This window comes from Prionailurus bengalensis, chromosome C1 (genome assembly GCF_016509475.1).
Source record: "Prionailurus bengalensis isolate Pbe53 chromosome C1, Fcat_Pben_1.1_paternal_pri, whole genome shotgun sequence".
Classification (NCBI taxonomy): Eukaryota; Metazoa; Chordata; class Mammalia; order Carnivora; family Felidae; genus Prionailurus; species Prionailurus bengalensis.
Genome location: NC_057345.1, coordinates 184,818,208 through 184,836,533, shown reverse-complemented (window position 1 = coordinate 184,836,533; position 18,326 = coordinate 184,818,208). Strand labels below are relative to the sequence as shown.

Sequence of the window (18,326 nt, the reverse complement as noted above, 5' to 3'; positions counted from 1 at the left end):
TATTTCATGAAGAGAAAAGCTTCAGGAAACATAGCACATGAACTATTTGAACATTGCCCCATGTATGAACAAGAGCAGTAGATGAATGCCAAATGTTATTTTGGAACAATTGTCTTACATAAAGAGTTTATTGTTGAATAGCTAGATTTTAAGTCATTTTAACTTTAGATCAATATTTGTTTTATGTTTAAAATTAGATTTATAAGTGTTTTTCTCAGGATTTTAAAGTAAAAATAACATTTAAAAATATCAATATTCCGATTTAAAAACTGGAAAAAAAAACATTAACACTATATTTGTTACCAAATGTTTCCAGCTAAAACTTTCTAGTAATAGAAAAAGCCTTCTGTACTTTTTCACCCAAATCAACTAATAAGACCTAGAGAAAGAACTGACAATAAATTTACCCATTTCCACCTGCAAAAACGTCATGCCCCCTTACCACTCCCTCTTCTCTCCCAGGACACCTGATATAAAGGACAATTTGTGGTTATTTTTAAGGCTTCATGCATTGTTACAATCTCAACATGTCCATGTATAGGAGTAAATGATACTGCATCAGCACTATCCTCTGTCTTAGCTCCACATACCTGTCACCTCTGTCCTGCCCAGAATTTTCCTCGCTGACTAGAGCTGAGTGACCATTGTCCCCTTTGAGTGGGTATTGCTCTCTGGTTTTGCCCCAGTTCTTCCCGGCCCTTTTCATTGCAACCTCCATCATAACTCTTTCTTCCCCTCCCAGGGTAGCATTTAAAACATGTAGTTTAAATGTTTAAAACAGTGGCCAAATTAAAGATGTTGCTATTTCTTCATTTTTACTTATTTAACCAATACTTATAGAGCACCTGTAGGGACAAAACGGCACAATACAAAAATGATTAAGACACAGTCCTTGCCCTCAAAAGAATTGCCAGCTTAACAGAGGAGAAAGACGTGGACACAAAAAGAACAAAGAAATGTAGAAAAAGCAGAGAAAGGGGAAAGTGCTGGGCATGAAAATAACCACTCTTAACGTCTCAAATTATTTCACTGGCATTATGTAATGTTCTTCTGAATCTTATTCTTTAACTTATACAATTGAATCTGATCATGTGCATTTGGCCTGATAGGAGACAATAGCATCAAGATATAAATAGATGGGAAAGCTTCCTAAGAGTGAATTGGGCCTATGCATTACATGCACACATTTGTCAAGAATTAGACTTCTAACATTTTTCTTTACCCACATCAAGCAAGCAATTCTGTGTGTTTTTGCTTTTAATGTTTTTGCTTTGTTAATTAAGATGTATTTGGTCATGTTATTTTGAGGATTTCTTGGAATAGCTTTTAATTTTGCCTCAGTGGGACAGACCATTGTTAACAGGCCTGCAAAAATCATGTTATAGAATTATTCGTTCTTCTCAAATGGTGACCTTTTGAAGAAAAATGATTCCTGTTTTCATAATTTCTTTTATTTTTATTTTTTATTTTATTTGAGAGAGAAAAAGAGTACGTGAGAGCAGGGAAAGGGGCAGAGGGAGAGACAGAAACAGAGAGAGAAAGAGAGGGAGAGAGAGAGAGAGAGAGAGAGAGAGAGAGAGAGAGAGAGAATCTCAAGCAGGCTCCATGCTCAGTGCAGAGCCAACACAGGGCTCAATCTCACAACCCTAGGCTCATGACCTGAGCTGAAATCAAGAGTTAACGCTCAACAGACTGAGCTCCCCAGCATCTGCTTCTTTTCATAATTTCTAAAGTGTATCAGTTCTGTTTGAAGAAGTCACAATAATACTGTGACATAGACTTAGGAGTAGTGCTTTGTTACAGGTTATTAATTTGTTTATGAATGGGTCTTTAGTTAGTGGTCAATTTACTTCATCTTATGAATTTCCTTAATAAACCTACAGGTTAACTGATAAAGTGATCAATGTAAATGAATTTTACATCTTGCTCTACAATCTCTTTTAGATTAATATAGCTGCTAAGAGAGGAATGAAATTTGTTGGATTCATATCACAGCCTTATTCACCACTTAAATTCTGCAACGGAACCAACCATGATGAAGACATAGAGTCAGTGCTGCCTCTGAGACACACTTCAGATGAAAACTGTAAAAGTTGGAATGAAGGAACATTAAGTGGGCAATCATCTGAGAGTGGAATTGAGGAAGAACTTCATCATGAAAGTGAACAGTGTCAGATGGACCGAGATGGCAGCCCCAGTTATTCTAAATCAAGAAAGGGAGAAGGTAATTGACAAGATGAGTAGAAATAGTATATTAGTTTCAATTTAGTAAAAATAAGTTTTTGAGGGGTTTTTTGGAAATACGAGACAAAGTAAATTTCTAAAACTACAAAAACCGAATAAATTAATATATTACACTCATCTTGATTTTGTTTTTAATTATTACAGCCAGAAATAAGGTAAGGCAGTTTTTCAAACAGTTGTCCCGGGCATGGTCATAAAATACCATCCATATAATGAAACTTGGTTTGAAACTTGGTTTCATTTAGTCATTCACCAACTCCCCTATAAAATGGAGGCTATGCGTGTATACAGAAAGTGATTCTATAAATATAGAAAGCTGTTCTGATTTATGTTGTTTTTTGCAAACAGAGTGTGAGAATTTTAGTTTTGGCCTTTCCCATTTCATGGATGGTTTTTGCCCTTGAAGTTAATTGACTTTCTTTGATGATCAATTAGAATATGAAAATGCACACCATGATGAAGCAATTAATATAACAATAGTGCCTGCATCCGAAAATAGCTTTAACCATTAGTTTTAGTCTACTTTGCCAACTAGCAACTCTTCCCAAGCAATTGAGACCACTTCCTCATGCATCTTGGCCTGCTCAGAGTTTTCTGATATCTTTGCAGGCATGCTTTTAAAAAGCACTGTTAGAGAAAGTCAAAGACTATGCACACCTTACAGTTAAGAGCTCTGGAGTCAGGCTGCCTCAATTTCTTTATAGAAAAGGAGTTGTTGTGAGAAGTAGCTAAAAGATACGGCACTGTGCCTGACACAGACTAAATTCTGGATTAAGTTAGCTGCTATTGGCTGACCTTTTGATCTAAGTTAGTGCTGAAGCTGTACCCGCTCGTGTAACACACTGCACACATGCATATGGCTTTCTGGTTGTAATGAGATGTGCTCAATCTCATGAGCCTAGCAGAGACCCATCAACCATGGTCAGCACAGTCTTTTTATGAACAAGCCAGGAGCACTTCCTAATTCATCGTCTCATCCTTCTCACTGCCACCGCCACCCTCCCATTTGCTCACCAGCTCCTTAACTAACAATCACCCTGATTTTCTTGCAGTGTAAAAATTTTAAGAAAAAGAGTTGTTGAAGATATGGTCAGAGACCTATTTGCTATCTGCTACCCAATGCTACCTTTCAACTCCCGCTGGTTCCCATCCCGACCTGATTAGATCAAGTGTCTATTTCTAGCCTTTTTAAATTCTAAATCCAATATGCTACCTACTTAATTTAATTAACAATCTTTATTTTTTTAATTTTATTTTTATATATTTTTAAATTTGCATCAAATTAGTTAGCGTATAGTGCAACAGTGATTTCAGGAGTAGATTCCTTAATGCCCCTTACCCATTTAGCCCACTTCCCCTCCTACAACCCCTCCAGTAACCCTCTGTTCTTCATATTTATGAGTCTCTTCTGTTTTGTCCCCCTCCCTGTTTTTATGTTATTTTTTTTCCCTTCCCTTATGTTCATCTGTTTTGTCTCTTAAAGTTTTCATATGAGTGAAGTCATATGATTTTTGTCTTTCTTTGACTGACTAATTTCACTTAGCATAATACCCTCCAGTTCCAACCACATAGTTGCAAATGGCAAGATTTCATTCTTTTAGATTGCCGAGTAATACTCCGTTGTATATATATAACACATCTTCTTTATCCATTCATCCGTTGATGGACATTTGGGCTCTTTCCATACTTTGGCTATTGTTGATAGTGCTGCTAGAAACATGGGGGTGCTTGTGTCCCTTCAAAACAACACACCTGTATCCTATGGATAAATGCCTAGTAGTGCAATTGCTAGGTCGTAGGCTAGTTCTATTTTTAGTTTTTTGAGGAACCTCCATACTGTTTTCCAGAGTGGCTGCACCAGCTTGCATTCCCATAATTAACAATCTTTAGATTCCACTTTCTAAATAGTTTAAATCCTATACTTCTTAATAATTTGTGTATGGCAAAATTTCTTAATTTGGGCTGTCGGGGTGGGGTAGTGGCAGCATGAGGTTGGGGGAGATACACACAAAAGATCTCTTGGAGAATCTGGTGAAATCCACAGAGACTCAATCCAGAAAAATGCACATGTACATACATACCCCCAAATACTTTTGCAATGCAAGTGGGTTTGGACTTCCTAAACACAACCATAGAGGTGGGTCCATACACCACTCCCCAAGTTAAGAATTTGCCAACTTATGGAAAAGTAGAAGAAATGACCTAGCAGTTCCATGTCTACATATGTATGCTAGAAGCTACTCCCACATGTGTGTCTAAGGAGACATGAACAATGTTTATAATGACAAAAATGTGGAAGCAATGTATATGTCCATCAACAGGAGAATAATAAACTAGAATATTATGTAGCAGTTTAACTAAATGAATAAGGTCTACATGTATTAATTCCACTCCAAGCAAAAGAAAATTAATTTATAGATGCGTATATACAACACCACTTTTTAAAAGTTTTTTAAACTTCAGAATATGATATATATATATATATATATATATATTAATGGGTATATAAAAGTATATTAAAAGAATAAAAGCTTGCATGAGAATAATAAACACCAAATTATTATAGTACCTATTTCGGGAGAACTGGATTAGGGAAAACTACATAGTAAGCCTCAACTACATCCATTTCTCATTTTCTGGAAAAATAAATCTGAAGGAAACATGGCAAAAGGTCAACATTTAATAAAGCTGAGTGGTGGGTAATTTTATTATTCTCCATGTTTGTCTATATGCCTGAAATACATGAGTAATAAAAAAATGTTTAGGAATCTTTTCAATAAGTAAATTAATAAATAAATAATCTTTCTTCTTTCTGAATGCCTATCCCCAGAAAACAAGTTGTATACAATATTCAATGTTTTCGATGATGAATCAACCTGCTGGACCTATCAGGAAGGCATCCTGTCAATGAAAGTAACAAGAAAAGGATCTGTCATTAGTACACTTGATGCCGATTGGCTGGAGTTAACTACATTTTATTATAAACAAGGCTTGTCTTTAATTGATTCTTTTGTATGCTGGGAAACATCTAAAGGTATGTTTTATATTATAATATATTGATACCTAAAAAATTTGACCTGTATCAGAGTTGGTGGAAATGTTTTTGCCTCTCAAGATCTATGGCTAAAAGGACAGGAATTATTCATTATTATTCATTATAAAATTCATTAGGAATTAGATTCCAATTATTACACAGCTATGCAGCTTTAATTTAAAAGCTTAGGGGCTCCTGGGTGGCTCAGTCGGTTAAGCATCAGACTTCAGCTCAAGTCATGACCTCACGGTTTGTGAATTCGAGCCCTGTGTTGGGCTCTGTGCTGACAGCCTGAAGCCTGCTTCTGATTCTGTGTCTCCCTGTCTCTGCCCCTCCCTTACTCATGCTCTCTCTCTCTCTCTCTCTCTCTCTCTCTCAAAAATAAATAAACATTAAAAATTTTTTAAGAAATAAATAAAAGCTTAATCATAGTGTGTGGTAGAATTATAATGTAATGTTTGCTGTCGGGTTGTAACTATCAGGTATAGATAAACCACTGTGTGATTGACTAGTAGGATTTTCCAAATAAGATGTATTATAACAGTCCAGTTAAAAGGATTATAGTGGCATTTGATAGTTACTATCCAAACTTATTACACTATCCCAGATTTGGACACTATCTGACCATGTACTCCAATCTATATCTGACTCTAAAATTTGTATAGAAAAATAATCTTTGGTTTAGAAAATGATATTTACTCTATTTTTTCTGCCTTCCCTTTATCTTTCAACTTCCCCTAGTCTTCCTCTTTTAGTTATGATGGGATATGTAATCACTCATGTCTATCATAAAAACAAACAAAACTTTCCAAAAGTTACTTTCTAGGGAAAGTGTTTTAAAAAAGAAATTGGTGCTGGGGCACCTGGGTAGCTCAGTTGGTCAAGCCTCCAACTCTTGATTTCATCTCAGGTAATTATCTCACAGTTGTGAGATTGAGCTCTGCATCAGGCTCTGCCCTGGGCATGGAGATGGCTTAAGATTCTTTCTCTCTCTCCCTCAGTCCCTTCCCCACCCACGTGCACATGCACATACACATGCTGTCCCTCTCTCTCTATCTCAAAAAAATAAAAATAAAAAAGAGACTAGTGCTAAAAGAAAAGAAAAACTCATAGTTAGGAGACTTGAAAATTGCATTAGGAAGGATGAAGGCTATGAAAACCAAGATTAACTAACTTAATGAGGCTAGAGGAAAGAACAAAAAAAGCAAATGAGATATCAGTATTCTTTACTATCATTAAGTCAGCCTATTACATCAGATATACCTTAACTAATAGAACTAAAGACTTTGGATGATCATTTAAAATTATCAAGAGTCATGGTCCAATAAGTTCTTTTAACTAGCAACCAAGAGTAAGGATCTAGCCTATTGAAGTACCCAGAAATATGGCCCATAGCACACAGCCCATAGCAGGTGCTCAATAGATAGTTCTTAGTATTTTGGTTATTGGAAACTTCCTCCAAGGTGGTCTTTTATGGAAACAGCAAAATCTTTTTTCTTTAAGTTTATTTTCAGTATATGTGCTGCCAAAGCAAGCACAAGTTTATTTATTTTCAGAAAGAGACAGAGAGAGTGCATGCATATGCACAAACAGGGGAGGGGGAGAGAGGGGAAGAGAGGGGGAAAGAGAGAGAGAGAGAGAGAGAAAGGGAGAGAGAGAGAATCCCAAGTAGGCTCCATGTTCAGCACAGAGCTCAACTCCAGGCTTGATGCCACGAACTGTGAGATCATGACATGAGTGAAACTGAGAGGCAGACGCTCAACCAACTGAGCCACCCAGGCACCCATAAGATTTTTATTTTTAAGTAATCTCTACACCCAACATGGTGCTCAAACTTACACCCCAAGATCAAGAGTCTCGTGCCCTTACTGACTGAGCCATCCAGGTGCCCCAGAAACAGCAAAATCTAAGAAGAGCATGGACTTTAGGACGAGATAGACCAGGGTTTGAATCCTATGTTCTTTACTTATTAGCTGGGTGATCTGGGAAAGTTAGGTGAGCTCACTGAGCCACAGTTTCCTATAAGGGGAGTAAAAATACTCCCTACTTTACTGCTGTAAAAATTTGATAAGATGCAGTATGTACAAAATGACTCCCACAGTGCCTTACCCACTGTCAGAGCTTATTTTCTGGAGTTAGTTTTCTTTCCTGCAGCTTGTGTGCAGCTACAGTACTTTTAGTATGGGTCAGCTACTTGGAGGTCAGTTTATGCTTCATATATTTCTTTCTCTCTTCTCTTCCTTCCAAAAAGTCTAGTTGGAGACATTTCAAAATTTGGTTTGTTACTAACTGCTGAAGGAAAAATGAGAAATACTCCTTTCAGAATCTCTTTCAGGCATCCCGGCCTTGGGCCTTGCCTGATGAAAATAAAATTAGCCACAGCAGTTGCCAGCCAGAGACTCTGTAGAGCTTTTGTTCATAAAGCCTCAGAAGCTATTTAGAGAGCTCAGGGGAGAATCTCTCCCTCTCAGCAGCTCTGGAATGTCTCATTAGACATTTTACATTGCAGGCCATGCCAAGCCCCTAATGAGCCACCACGGTCTGTGGGGCCTGGCAATTGGGTGTGTCTCTTGGGACTTCCCTAGGAGTACAGAGGGAAGCTGCAGAGGGGAAATTGTGACCCATGCCTGTGTCACTGTGAGAAGCAAGTCGGAGGAAGCAGGGCTGAATTGGTTGCTTTGTTCTGGGACATTTGATGCCTGACAGCTAAAGCACATAGGGGACAATGCGTATTTTGTTTTGTCTTGCTTCCATCCTCTTCCAAAATATTGTCAGAAGTCAGCTCACCATGAGAAATAAAAGCACAAAACCAGACATTGCACAGACATTTAAATACCTTACTCCACAAATCTCATAAAATATCTTCCTCTAGAAAGAGGGAGAGGGGGAACAAAACTTTTAACAAGTTTTCTCCTTTGGTGGGGTCACGGTGGAGAGGTTATAAGGACTGTGAAATTCCTCTTCAGTGCCCTTTCCCACGCACTCTCAAAGCCTTCTGCTTCGAAAAGCCCCACAGGAGAGGTACCCAGCGGCCGTCTTGCTGTTCTTGCAGCCTGAGGGTTCCCACTGCAATGGTTTCCTGTATCTGACATTCTCCAGCATTGTTGGGTCCTCACCAACCCGTCCTCTGCTGGAATCACTGCACACGCACACGGGCTTGCACTATAGGGCAAAGAACTCCAACTGGTCCCAATTGAGCCAACAAAGATAAACACTTTATTTTACCAGAATGTGTGGAATCCAGTGGGCAGTTGGCATGGGTTGAGATGAGCAGCTTTGCCAGCTGATATAAAACACACACACAGACACAGACACATATACACCCATGAGTCCCCATACTCTACTAGCCTACAAATGCCCCCATTATCCTCAGAGAATAGTCTCTTCCCACCTTTAGTTCACCCACATCTTAAGGCTACATTTTGATTTTTTATGAATTTTTAGACTTAAGTTCATTTCGAACTCTTCACCCCTATAAAAATGCTTATGTGGAGCTGACAGGCAAGGTGTATCAGAATGAGGAGTGAGGTAGAGTACTGACAAAGAAAATGTATTTATTCACCACAAATATGTGTATGCCAGGCCCTATGCCAGGCACTGGATTTACGATGATGTGCAAAATGGACATCTTTCCTACTCTCAAAAAGCTGGCCCTGTGGCATCAGGCAGTCAGGCGGTAACGGGTACAGAAACATATGTATCTAATTTCAAACTGGAGAAAAGTGTTGTGACATTACCTAACACCATATTGTAAGGAGGGATCAGGAGGTCCCGCCTGACAAGGCACCAATCACACTGAGACTGGAAAGCCAGCATTCCAGAGCCACAGGCAGACCGTTCTAGGCAGAGGAAACACCCCCAGATGTACAAAAACCCCAGGGCAGGAAAGAGGAACAGGGAAAAGGTCTGTGTGCTGGAGCAGGGTATGAAGAGAGAATGGCTCCATACAAGGTAGAAGTGGTAGGCAGCAGCCAATCTTATAAATAATGCAACAAGAACTAACATGTATTTGTACTTACTATACACCAGCATTGTTCTAAGCACTTTAAATTTATTAACTCACTTAATCCCACAGCAACCCTGTGGGGTTGGTATGATTATTCCCCTTTTGTAGATAAGGAAGCTGAGGCACAGAAATATTTTAGAATGTGCCCATTTTCATGCAATTAGAAAGTGGGGCAGGGGGCACCTAGGTGGAGTGTGTGCTCCTAAGCAAAAACTTTAAACATCCTGCCAGGATTTTTATTCCAAGTCATTCACTGAAGATTTAAAAAGGGAGTTATGGAGGTGCCTGGGTGGCTCAGTCAGTTAAGCGTCTGACTTGGGCTCAGTTATGATCTCACGTTTCATGAGTCTGAGCCCTGTGTCAGGCTCTGGGCTAACAGCTCAGAGCCTGGAGCCTGCTTCAGATTCTGTGTCTCCTCTCTCTCTGCCACTCCCCCACTTAGGCTCACTTTCTCGCTCTCTCTTTCAAAAATAAACATTTTAAAAAATTAAATAAATAAATAAATAAATAAAAGAGGGAGTTATGACCTGATATGCATTCTTAAAATAACTTCTTCGGCCTCATTTTGGGAAGTGGATTAGAGAGGGCAAGAGTGGAAGGGGGGGGTGGGGAGGTGCCGTCAAGAGGCTGAGACTTGTTTTGGAGACAGAATGTTCATGAATGAGATACAAAATGGGAGTCTCCATATGTGCCCTCCAGGCCTACCTCTAGGCAGTTTGATGCCAAAAATGACACATGGACCAAAAATACTAAAATGGAATGTTACCTTTCCTCACATTTACATAAATGCCACTGTCATATGTAGCTGAAATGAATGTGTCAGAGCACATGGCCAGACAAGTAAGCCACTCCCTGAGAATTTGTTAAGCTTGTGCTTCTTAAACCTGGGCCCAAGTACCCTGAGGGTATGCAGCCTTGTGCTAGGGAGTACACAGGTTCAAAGGATAGAATGTCAATATTACTTAATATGGGGAGTTGGAGAACTTTACTTTTTTACATAATATATTTGAAAGGAATGCAAATATTGCATGGATTTTAAGATATAAACATTAAGACGTTAAAGAAACCTTATTCTTGCCACAAATCAATTCAAACTGTACTTGGAGACCATCCTTCAAGGGTACAGGTATACTTTCCTTTGCTACTGATGGTATTTGGCTAAAAAAAATTAAGAAGCAGTGGGTCAGGTCAATGCTTTGTAACATTTTCATATTATGCACACATAGAAAATGATAAGATAATAAGCCACAAGGGTACAAGAAGATAAAGCTTCTCTGAGCAGGAGGGGGCATCCCATATCTTGGCACTTCTGGAAGGGGTTCTCAGAACACCAATGGGCCAAGACATACTGGGTGGGAAGCTCTGGAATATGTACTGTTAAGAAGTGACTCAGTTCTATAGGTGCCTGGGTGGCTCAGTAGGTTAAGTGTCAGACTTTGGCTCAGGTCATGATCTCATGGTTCATGGGTTTGAGCCCTGTTTTAGGCTCTGCTGACAGCTCGGCTTTGGATTCTGTGTCTTCCTCTCTCTGTGTCCCTCTTCTGCTCACACTCTTTCTCTGTCTCAAAAATAAATAAAAATGTTTAAAAATTAAAAAAAAAAAAGTGACTCAGTTCGGGAACAGTTATTAAGTAACCGTTTACGATTATCAACTCATCCATTACCTGGAAGATTTAACACACCAAGCACCCAAACAGCCACTCCCCATGGGACCTTCCCTGACACCCTGCCTCGCCTCCACTTCTGTTAGGGAGAATTTTTCAGGAGATATTAAATACTTTCTCCTGTGTAAGCTTCATTCATCTGTGGCTCTGGGGACTGGCATGGGAGCTAAGAAGGTCAGCCAGGACCTTGGGAGCTCTAAAGTGAGAAGGGAGGGACATAAGTATAATACACATATAGAAAAGTGCATTAATCTTATGCGTACAGCTGAATAAAAACAAACATTCAAGATATAGAGCATCTCTTTATATATCAGTTATATCTCAATAAAGCTGGGGAGGAAAGAATTCAGAGGGGGGAAAAAAGGTACAGAACATTTCCAACATCCCAGAAGCCACCTCATGACCCTCCCCAGTCAACATCCTCCCACCCAGAGAAAGAATTATTCTAACGTCCATCCCCATAGATTAATTTTGCCTGTTTTTGAACTTCACATAGGTTGAAGTATACAGTATTTACTCTTTTGTGTCTGGCTTCTTTTCTCAACATAGTTTCTGAAATTCATCCATGTTGCTACATAGCAGTGAGTCTTACTTTTTTATTCTTGTGTGGAATTTTTTGAGTGTACCATGGTTTCATTTTTAAACCAAAAGAAATTTAGACATACTAGGGTACCCCAATATTGAGAATAAGAAAACAGACACAGAGCCACAAAACCACATTGTAATCCCAAAGTAAATAAGAAGCAGATTATAATTAACTACATAATTATCACAGTATATAATTATTTCTAAAATTCATACCCCCTTTCTAAAAAAGGACTTGGGACATACATAGTTTTAAAGACGGTCTTGTGAAGCTCTAAACTTACGATAAAAAGATTTACTTCCACTGGTCACTTTGGTATGACAATGGACAAATACATTTAAAGGAAGTGGAACATACACTGTAATTAGAAAACTAACTCTAACTAGTAAATTAAACTTTACTGGGTTTGAGGGAACCAATCTGAACAAGGTAAATTCTTCATGGTATTCTGCCCTAATTGTAAATGATGTAAATAATAATGATGATGATTTTCTTCTAAAGCTTATAGCCTGTTAATAAAAATCAAAACCAAAAATTACATTGAAATTATGTTTGGCTTCTTTATCTTTAAGCTTAATAGATCACTTGAAAATGTCGTAGGCTATAATTTAGATAAATGTCCAGCAGAGAGACTTTGATGCGACATTGTACTGTATAAAAACCAAACTGTTTAGCCAGCACGTGACCATGGGAAAATTGTCTCCTATTGCAAAATAGGAGACAAAAGAACGTCCATAAAATCAGTTTAGTTTTCGCCAGCTGGTTATTGTCAACTATTCAAGAAAATGTCAGAGAGGCCCTCCCTTAAAACTTCCTTCCCAGCAGGAATTCTTTTGACAATGACTTCTGTTTAGGATTTTCCTGTTACCATTCTTTCATTATTTTTTTAAAAGCATCATTGAGGTAAAGAATTGTTTCGTGTTTATATTTTTTTGAAGTAATCTTACATTAGTTTGAATATCACACCTATAGTTTCAAGAATATACATTTTTATGTTTTCTCTCCTAATGGTGTAATTAATGTGCATAAACATATAGGTCAGAAACCAAAATTTGATTTCAGGGTGAAGGTCAGTTCCCAGTGCTTTTTAGACTTAGGAAATCCACTTGTTTCTCACTGTATGATATTATTTTATCTTGTTTTTGTGTTTGTAGTTTTCATATTTACAGTTTTATTTTAATTCAGTGAAGTACAAAATTGTCTTGACCTTCCCCAAAAAACCCTACAACAATAACAACTCTCAAAGAGGAGGATGTTATTGATTCAGCCAAAACAAGTGCTGATTAATTTATATGCTTTTCTTTCAGCTTCCTAAAAGGGTTATCTAAGGATTTAGATGATCTTAGGAGACACTCAGTATTTGCCACTCTTCTTAATTGCATCCTTTTCCTCACAGGGGACCATTTGCCTAAATCTTTGGAAGGATTCTTTATCTATGAAGAAGAAGGTTCTGGAGTTCCAGGTTCCAGTAGGAAAGGAAATGATGCCATCGTAGTAGAACAATGGACTGTTATTGAGGTAAACTGCAGTTTTCTGACAGTTTAGCTTTACTTTTCTATTTAGTTTTACATGTTAAAGATCTTCATTGCCTAATACCTGCAGTATCCTTCAAACACATGTTTGTGCAGAGTTCAGAATTTTATCACAAATGCATAAACAAACTGTATAGATTTGTGAAAAGGTGATTTCCTTTACTCCATGTTCAACTCCGTGATAAGATAGTAAAATAATTACCTGTACCTAAATAGCAGTAGATTCCCAAGGATTTGGCATTATAATCCTGAATAAAGTTCCCAGGCACTGAGACTCTCTTTACACATGCCATGACAACTGATTGAAACTGAAAAAAAACTCAGTCAATAACTACTATTTTATCTCCAAGAAACCAATGTGACTGACTTTTATTTATTATTTATTTATTTTACCTTGTGAATTGACTTTCAAAGGCAAAAATATCCAAAAGGTGTTCTCTCTCTCACCAGGCCAAATATGTACACACAGCATTGTCCTTCCTAATCAGAGATGACATTGCTGCTGATGTTGTGCACTCTGAATTCAGATGTCACCGAATGGACTGCCCTTGAGGTGTACAGACTGAATTCAGGTATATTGTGTTGTGTGTATGAGGCCCTCACTGACAGGCTGTTTCATAGACACATGTGCCTTTCTGGCCTTATAAAGGCATACAGAGAGGCATAGCTCATTTTCAAATAAACTAGAAATCCCAATGAGGGGGGAGAAAAGGATTCGGGGGGAGAGGTAAAGCTCCTAGTAAAAATCAATATTTATCAATGAATAAAATGCAGGGAAACAACTCAGCATCTAAGCCCCACTTGCCTTTTACTACCTGATCTTCACTTCCTACTCTTATCCTCACTTCCCAACCCCTGGCCCAGTGTTTCTAACCAGTATGGTCTGTAAACTACTTGGATCCACATCACTAGGGAGCTTTTCTAAATGCAGATCCCCTAGCCCCATACCTTAAAGTCTGATGCCTGAACAAGACTGAGGGAACACAAAGGAAGGCAGGCCCAAACTCTGGAGACCCAGATGGAAACCTCTCTCCACTCTGATCCCCAGTGTCTCTACTTTGGTTCAATGGTTAGAACGCAGCAAGTAGCAGAAAATGAAGCCCAGGAAGACTGCAGCTGATGAAACTGTACTTAATGGAGCATGAACTCCCTTTATTGTAACACCCATCACCCTTTATTGTAATCACTTGTGTTGCTGGTCATCTTGCCATTAAGGCTATGAGCTCTTATGCTTATTCATGCAGGGCTGTGAAATCAAAACGGATTATGGCCCTCTGCTGCACACTCTGGCTGAGTTTGGATGGCTCCTGACAAGCGTGTTGCCTACACCTATACTGCGACATGACAGGTAATGCCAGAGTAGCCTTACAAACTCTCATTTAATTCAAAATATAGTTCATTTGTTAGATAACTCAATTCAGCAAATGCTTATTTAATGCCTACAAAAAGCATTTCACTGAACTTCTAATCTGATTTCATGGACCTTGGAGATCAGCTAATCTAATCCCCTCAAGTTATAGATGTACAAACTATAACATCTCCTCCCCAAGGGCATGCAAGCAGAGCCAGGCAGGGGCGCAAGACCCACTCCCAGCTCAGGGCAGCTCAAAATGCCTGGAGTCAAGGGGCGCCTGGGTGGTTCAGTGGGTTGAGCATCCAACTCTGGATTTCGGCTCAGGTCATGATCTCACAGTCGGTGAATTCGAGCCCCACATCAGGCTCTCTGCTGAGTGTGGAGCCTTCTTGGAGTTCTGTCTCTCCCTCCCTCTGCCCCTCCCCAGCTCGTGCTGTCTTTCTCTGAAAGTAAATAAATAAGCTTAAAAAAAAAATGTCTAGAGTGAAGACTGAGTTGATGTAACTCTGCAAACAGAACAACTCAGGCCCCTCTGTAGACCTCTTGTCCTCCCCCTCCTCACTGTGCACGCAATCCAAGGGAGGCAGGAGCCCAGGCACTGCTGCTTTCATCTCTCCCCTCTGGTAAGGTGGCTGAGCTCTCCCCTGGAGCACGAACTCATTAGCTGTTTCCACTAAAATAAACTGCCTACGTTAGAACCAAAGTGCCATCACTTCACAAATACCAACCTTTCCTTTTCCCCTTTAGTCAATCGTACATTTTTTTTTTTAGAGACAGAACGAGAGAAACCAATTAAGTCTTCTGTATAAAGAGCTTTGCTGTCCCCTGGACACAGAGATATTCCCTCTACCTTCTTTGGCTTCCAGAAAATGATCGAGTGCCAACGTGGTCCTGCCTGGGCCAGTGACTACCTGCCAAGGACAGCACAGTACCACGTGGCCTTACCCTTTAGCAGCATCAACTGTGGTTCAACACTCTTGAGTAATTGTCAGGTGTAGCTGAAGGAGGCAGCTCCTCCTTTCTCAGTCTCACCCACCCTCCTGCCTCCTCTGGTTTTCCTAATTTTGCAACCTACCCCTGTCTAGTATCCCAACTTCCCCCCACACTGTAAAAACATTTGATTGGCATGGCTTTATATTAAAGCCGCATCTTCTTCAGGTGGGAAGAGAGACAAAGACTGATACAGAGTAAAGATACTCAAGCTTTAAAAGGAGGGGTTAGAAATAAGCAATTAATCTGCTTTTCTTCTCCGGGATCTATTGGTAACTGTATTCAAGTTGTGAATGACAACATCCTGAAGCATTAGTTCCCAACTGTTTAAATCTGTGACATAGCTGTCAGGTCACAATACAGTGGTAATTCGCAAGATTTGGTCTTTAAACGAAGCAATATGAAACACCTGGGGAGCCTATGCACCTACAAATGCTGGAGTGCCACCCCAGTGGAACAGTCAGAAGCTCTGAGGGTGAAACCATGAATCTGCACTTTCACAAGCCTCTGAAACTCGTTAACATTAGAAGAATTGTGCAGGAGGTAGTGAGAAAGGAACTCTTCTTCCCTGCCTTTCTACCCCTCATAGCCATGCCCAAGCATTGGCCTATCCCACTGCCCACTCTCCCTCAGAATAACTTGTGTATTTGGCCTTCTCATCTCTTTTTGATGGTTCTCATTGGTGTGTAATTTAGGATATCATCTGGCCCATTACAGTTAGCTCTTCCTAAGAGTACTCTTGAGTTCTGAACCTTTCGTGTTCCTTTTTCCCCAGTGAAAAATATATTCATCATTCCTCCCTCCCATTCACTCAGGGATTCTACTCTCGTGAGTCTAAATTTTTCTTGGGATGCCTGACTGGCTCCATTGGTAGAGTATGTGACTCTTAATCTCAGGGCTGTAAGTTCAAGCCCCACAGTGGGCATGGAGCTTATTTAAAATTAAAATGCAAAAAAAAAAAATAGTTTTGTCTTGAAGTATGAGTGACTGCTTGGGCACTGATTAGATAGCAAGCCTACTGGGCTGGGTGCTGAGCCAGAAAACACAAGCTGAAGCTCCTTCAGCATCTCCTGCTTCTCGTTGGTTTAGGATTGAGGACAGGATTGAGACCGAGTATAATGTGAAGGGGGAGGGTTGTGGAAACCGGAGCCACACTTGACTGGACCACCTTGTCCTGCATGTCAGACTGTATGAAGTCACAGGCTTCCCTGGTGAGGAGAGGGCTCACTGGAACAAGGAGTAGCTGTACATTGTCTTTGAAGCAGAGATAACACCACTGCCTCTCCACTGTTCTAGATTCTCCTGTACCCCTGTTCCCTTTGAGGTGCTGTGGGTTCACAGTAGGCCTTTCACACCCTCCTTGTGAAGGCTTATCTTCATGTGTAATTAAAATAGCATAAGGGCTAGTTGCTGGACTGCTCATAAAGCGACTGTTTCGAACAGCAAAAAAAATGGACACAGTATAGATGTCTGTCACTAGGAATGGTGTGTGTTAAGGCTAAAAAGCTACATAGCAAATTCTAGTGAATGATTAGCTCTGGGACTACGGGTAGGGGACAGGGAAAGTGGGCGTTTCTGCTTTGTCTTTATACATTTTCTGCTATTTGACTTTCTACAAGGAATACATATTCTGTGATTTAAAAAAAAACTAATTTTAAAGAGTAAAAAAATCAATCAATTACTAAAAAGATGTGACAGCTGTATCTGCCGTGAAGGAGCCTGTGTCTGGTTAAGCTTAAATTTAGTATATAACCAGGCTTGCACTTGGGTTATGGCAGGTCAAACTTACATACCTAAGCAAGTATAGGTTGTACAGCAGCGTTAAAAAGAGGAGTAAAGACTGTCAAAGTTAGACGGAATCTTCACCTGAGTGAAGTTTAAAATGAGTTTAAAAAGCAGCATCACCATTTAGCAGGTCTCCATTTAGAATCTGCTGTTTACCCTGGATGGGAGATAGTACAGGGGCACCTGGGTGGCTCTGTCAGTTAAGTGTCTGACTCTTGATTTCAGTTCAGGTCATGATCTTATGATTCATGGGGTCAAGCCCCATGTCCAGCTCTGTGCTGCCCATGTCCAACTCTGTGCTGCCCATGTCTGGCTCTGTGCTGCCAGTATGGAGCCTGCTTGGGATTTGCTCTCTCCCTCTGTCTCTGCCCCACCTGGTTGATTTGGGACTGAAGACAGGATTGAGACCAAAGGTGGTAAAGAAGAGGTCTCGAGTATGTGTGCGCACATGCACACTCCCTCTCTAAAAATAAATATATAGATAAATAAATGAAAATAGTAGAAAAATACTTTTTAGCAGTAATCACCCGTTTGCAACAAGGCACACTAGAACAAACAGTGTCTACTGTTCTTTTGTACTCAGGAATATTGTGCAATATTGATGTTTATTTTAATCCTTTACGTCTTGTAACTTGTGTTCTTCCAAGTGCCTGCAAGGTAGATGCTATAGGCTGAAAGTCAAGGTTCATTGTTACTATCCGGTAACAAAGATTGTTGATAAAACCGGTTTATCCTCTGCCTTCTTATTCTTGTCCAAATGTGCTATCTCTGTCAATCACATGCTTGTCTTAGCTGCTGCAGTACACACAAAGATAGTACTCACTGTCAGTCATGTCATCTTTAAATATAAAGAAAAATACCATTTAAATACAAAAAAAAAAAAAAAGAATACCACATACAATTCATCTTGGTCCAAGTGGAGGATAGAGCCTAAAAATTTTTAGTCTAGAAGAAGAGTCTGGGATGTGAACCAAACTATTCTACAGGAACTAATCCTTTAGCAGAACCAAAATCCTGAAGTTGAAACCAGTTATGCAAGCGTGATCACTCAGCCTGTCATAAATCAGGATATTTCAGAAAATGTAAATACTGTGATTCACTATATACTAAATCAGCACTGATGATTACAAG

At 39.5% G+C, this 18,326-nt stretch overlaps 1 protein-coding gene across 2 annotated transcripts in view; it reads left to right on the top strand.

The window, feature by feature from the left end:
- RFTN2 (raftlin family member 2) overlaps window positions 1-18,326 on the top strand; it is a 78,022-nt gene that overhangs the window by 35,382 nt on the left and 24,314 nt on the right. For both annotated transcript variants that reach the window (XM_043577405.1, XM_043577406.1), the window contains 4 exons: window positions 1,945-2,224; window positions 5,075-5,278; window positions 12,931-13,052; window positions 14,311-14,414. In XM_043577405.1, the coding sequence (XP_043433340.1) occupies window positions 1,945-2,224; window positions 5,075-5,278; window positions 12,931-13,052; window positions 14,311-14,414 (710 nt within the window). The remainder of the gene's footprint in view (window positions 1-1,944; window positions 2,225-5,074; window positions 5,279-12,930; window positions 13,053-14,310; window positions 14,415-18,326) is intronic.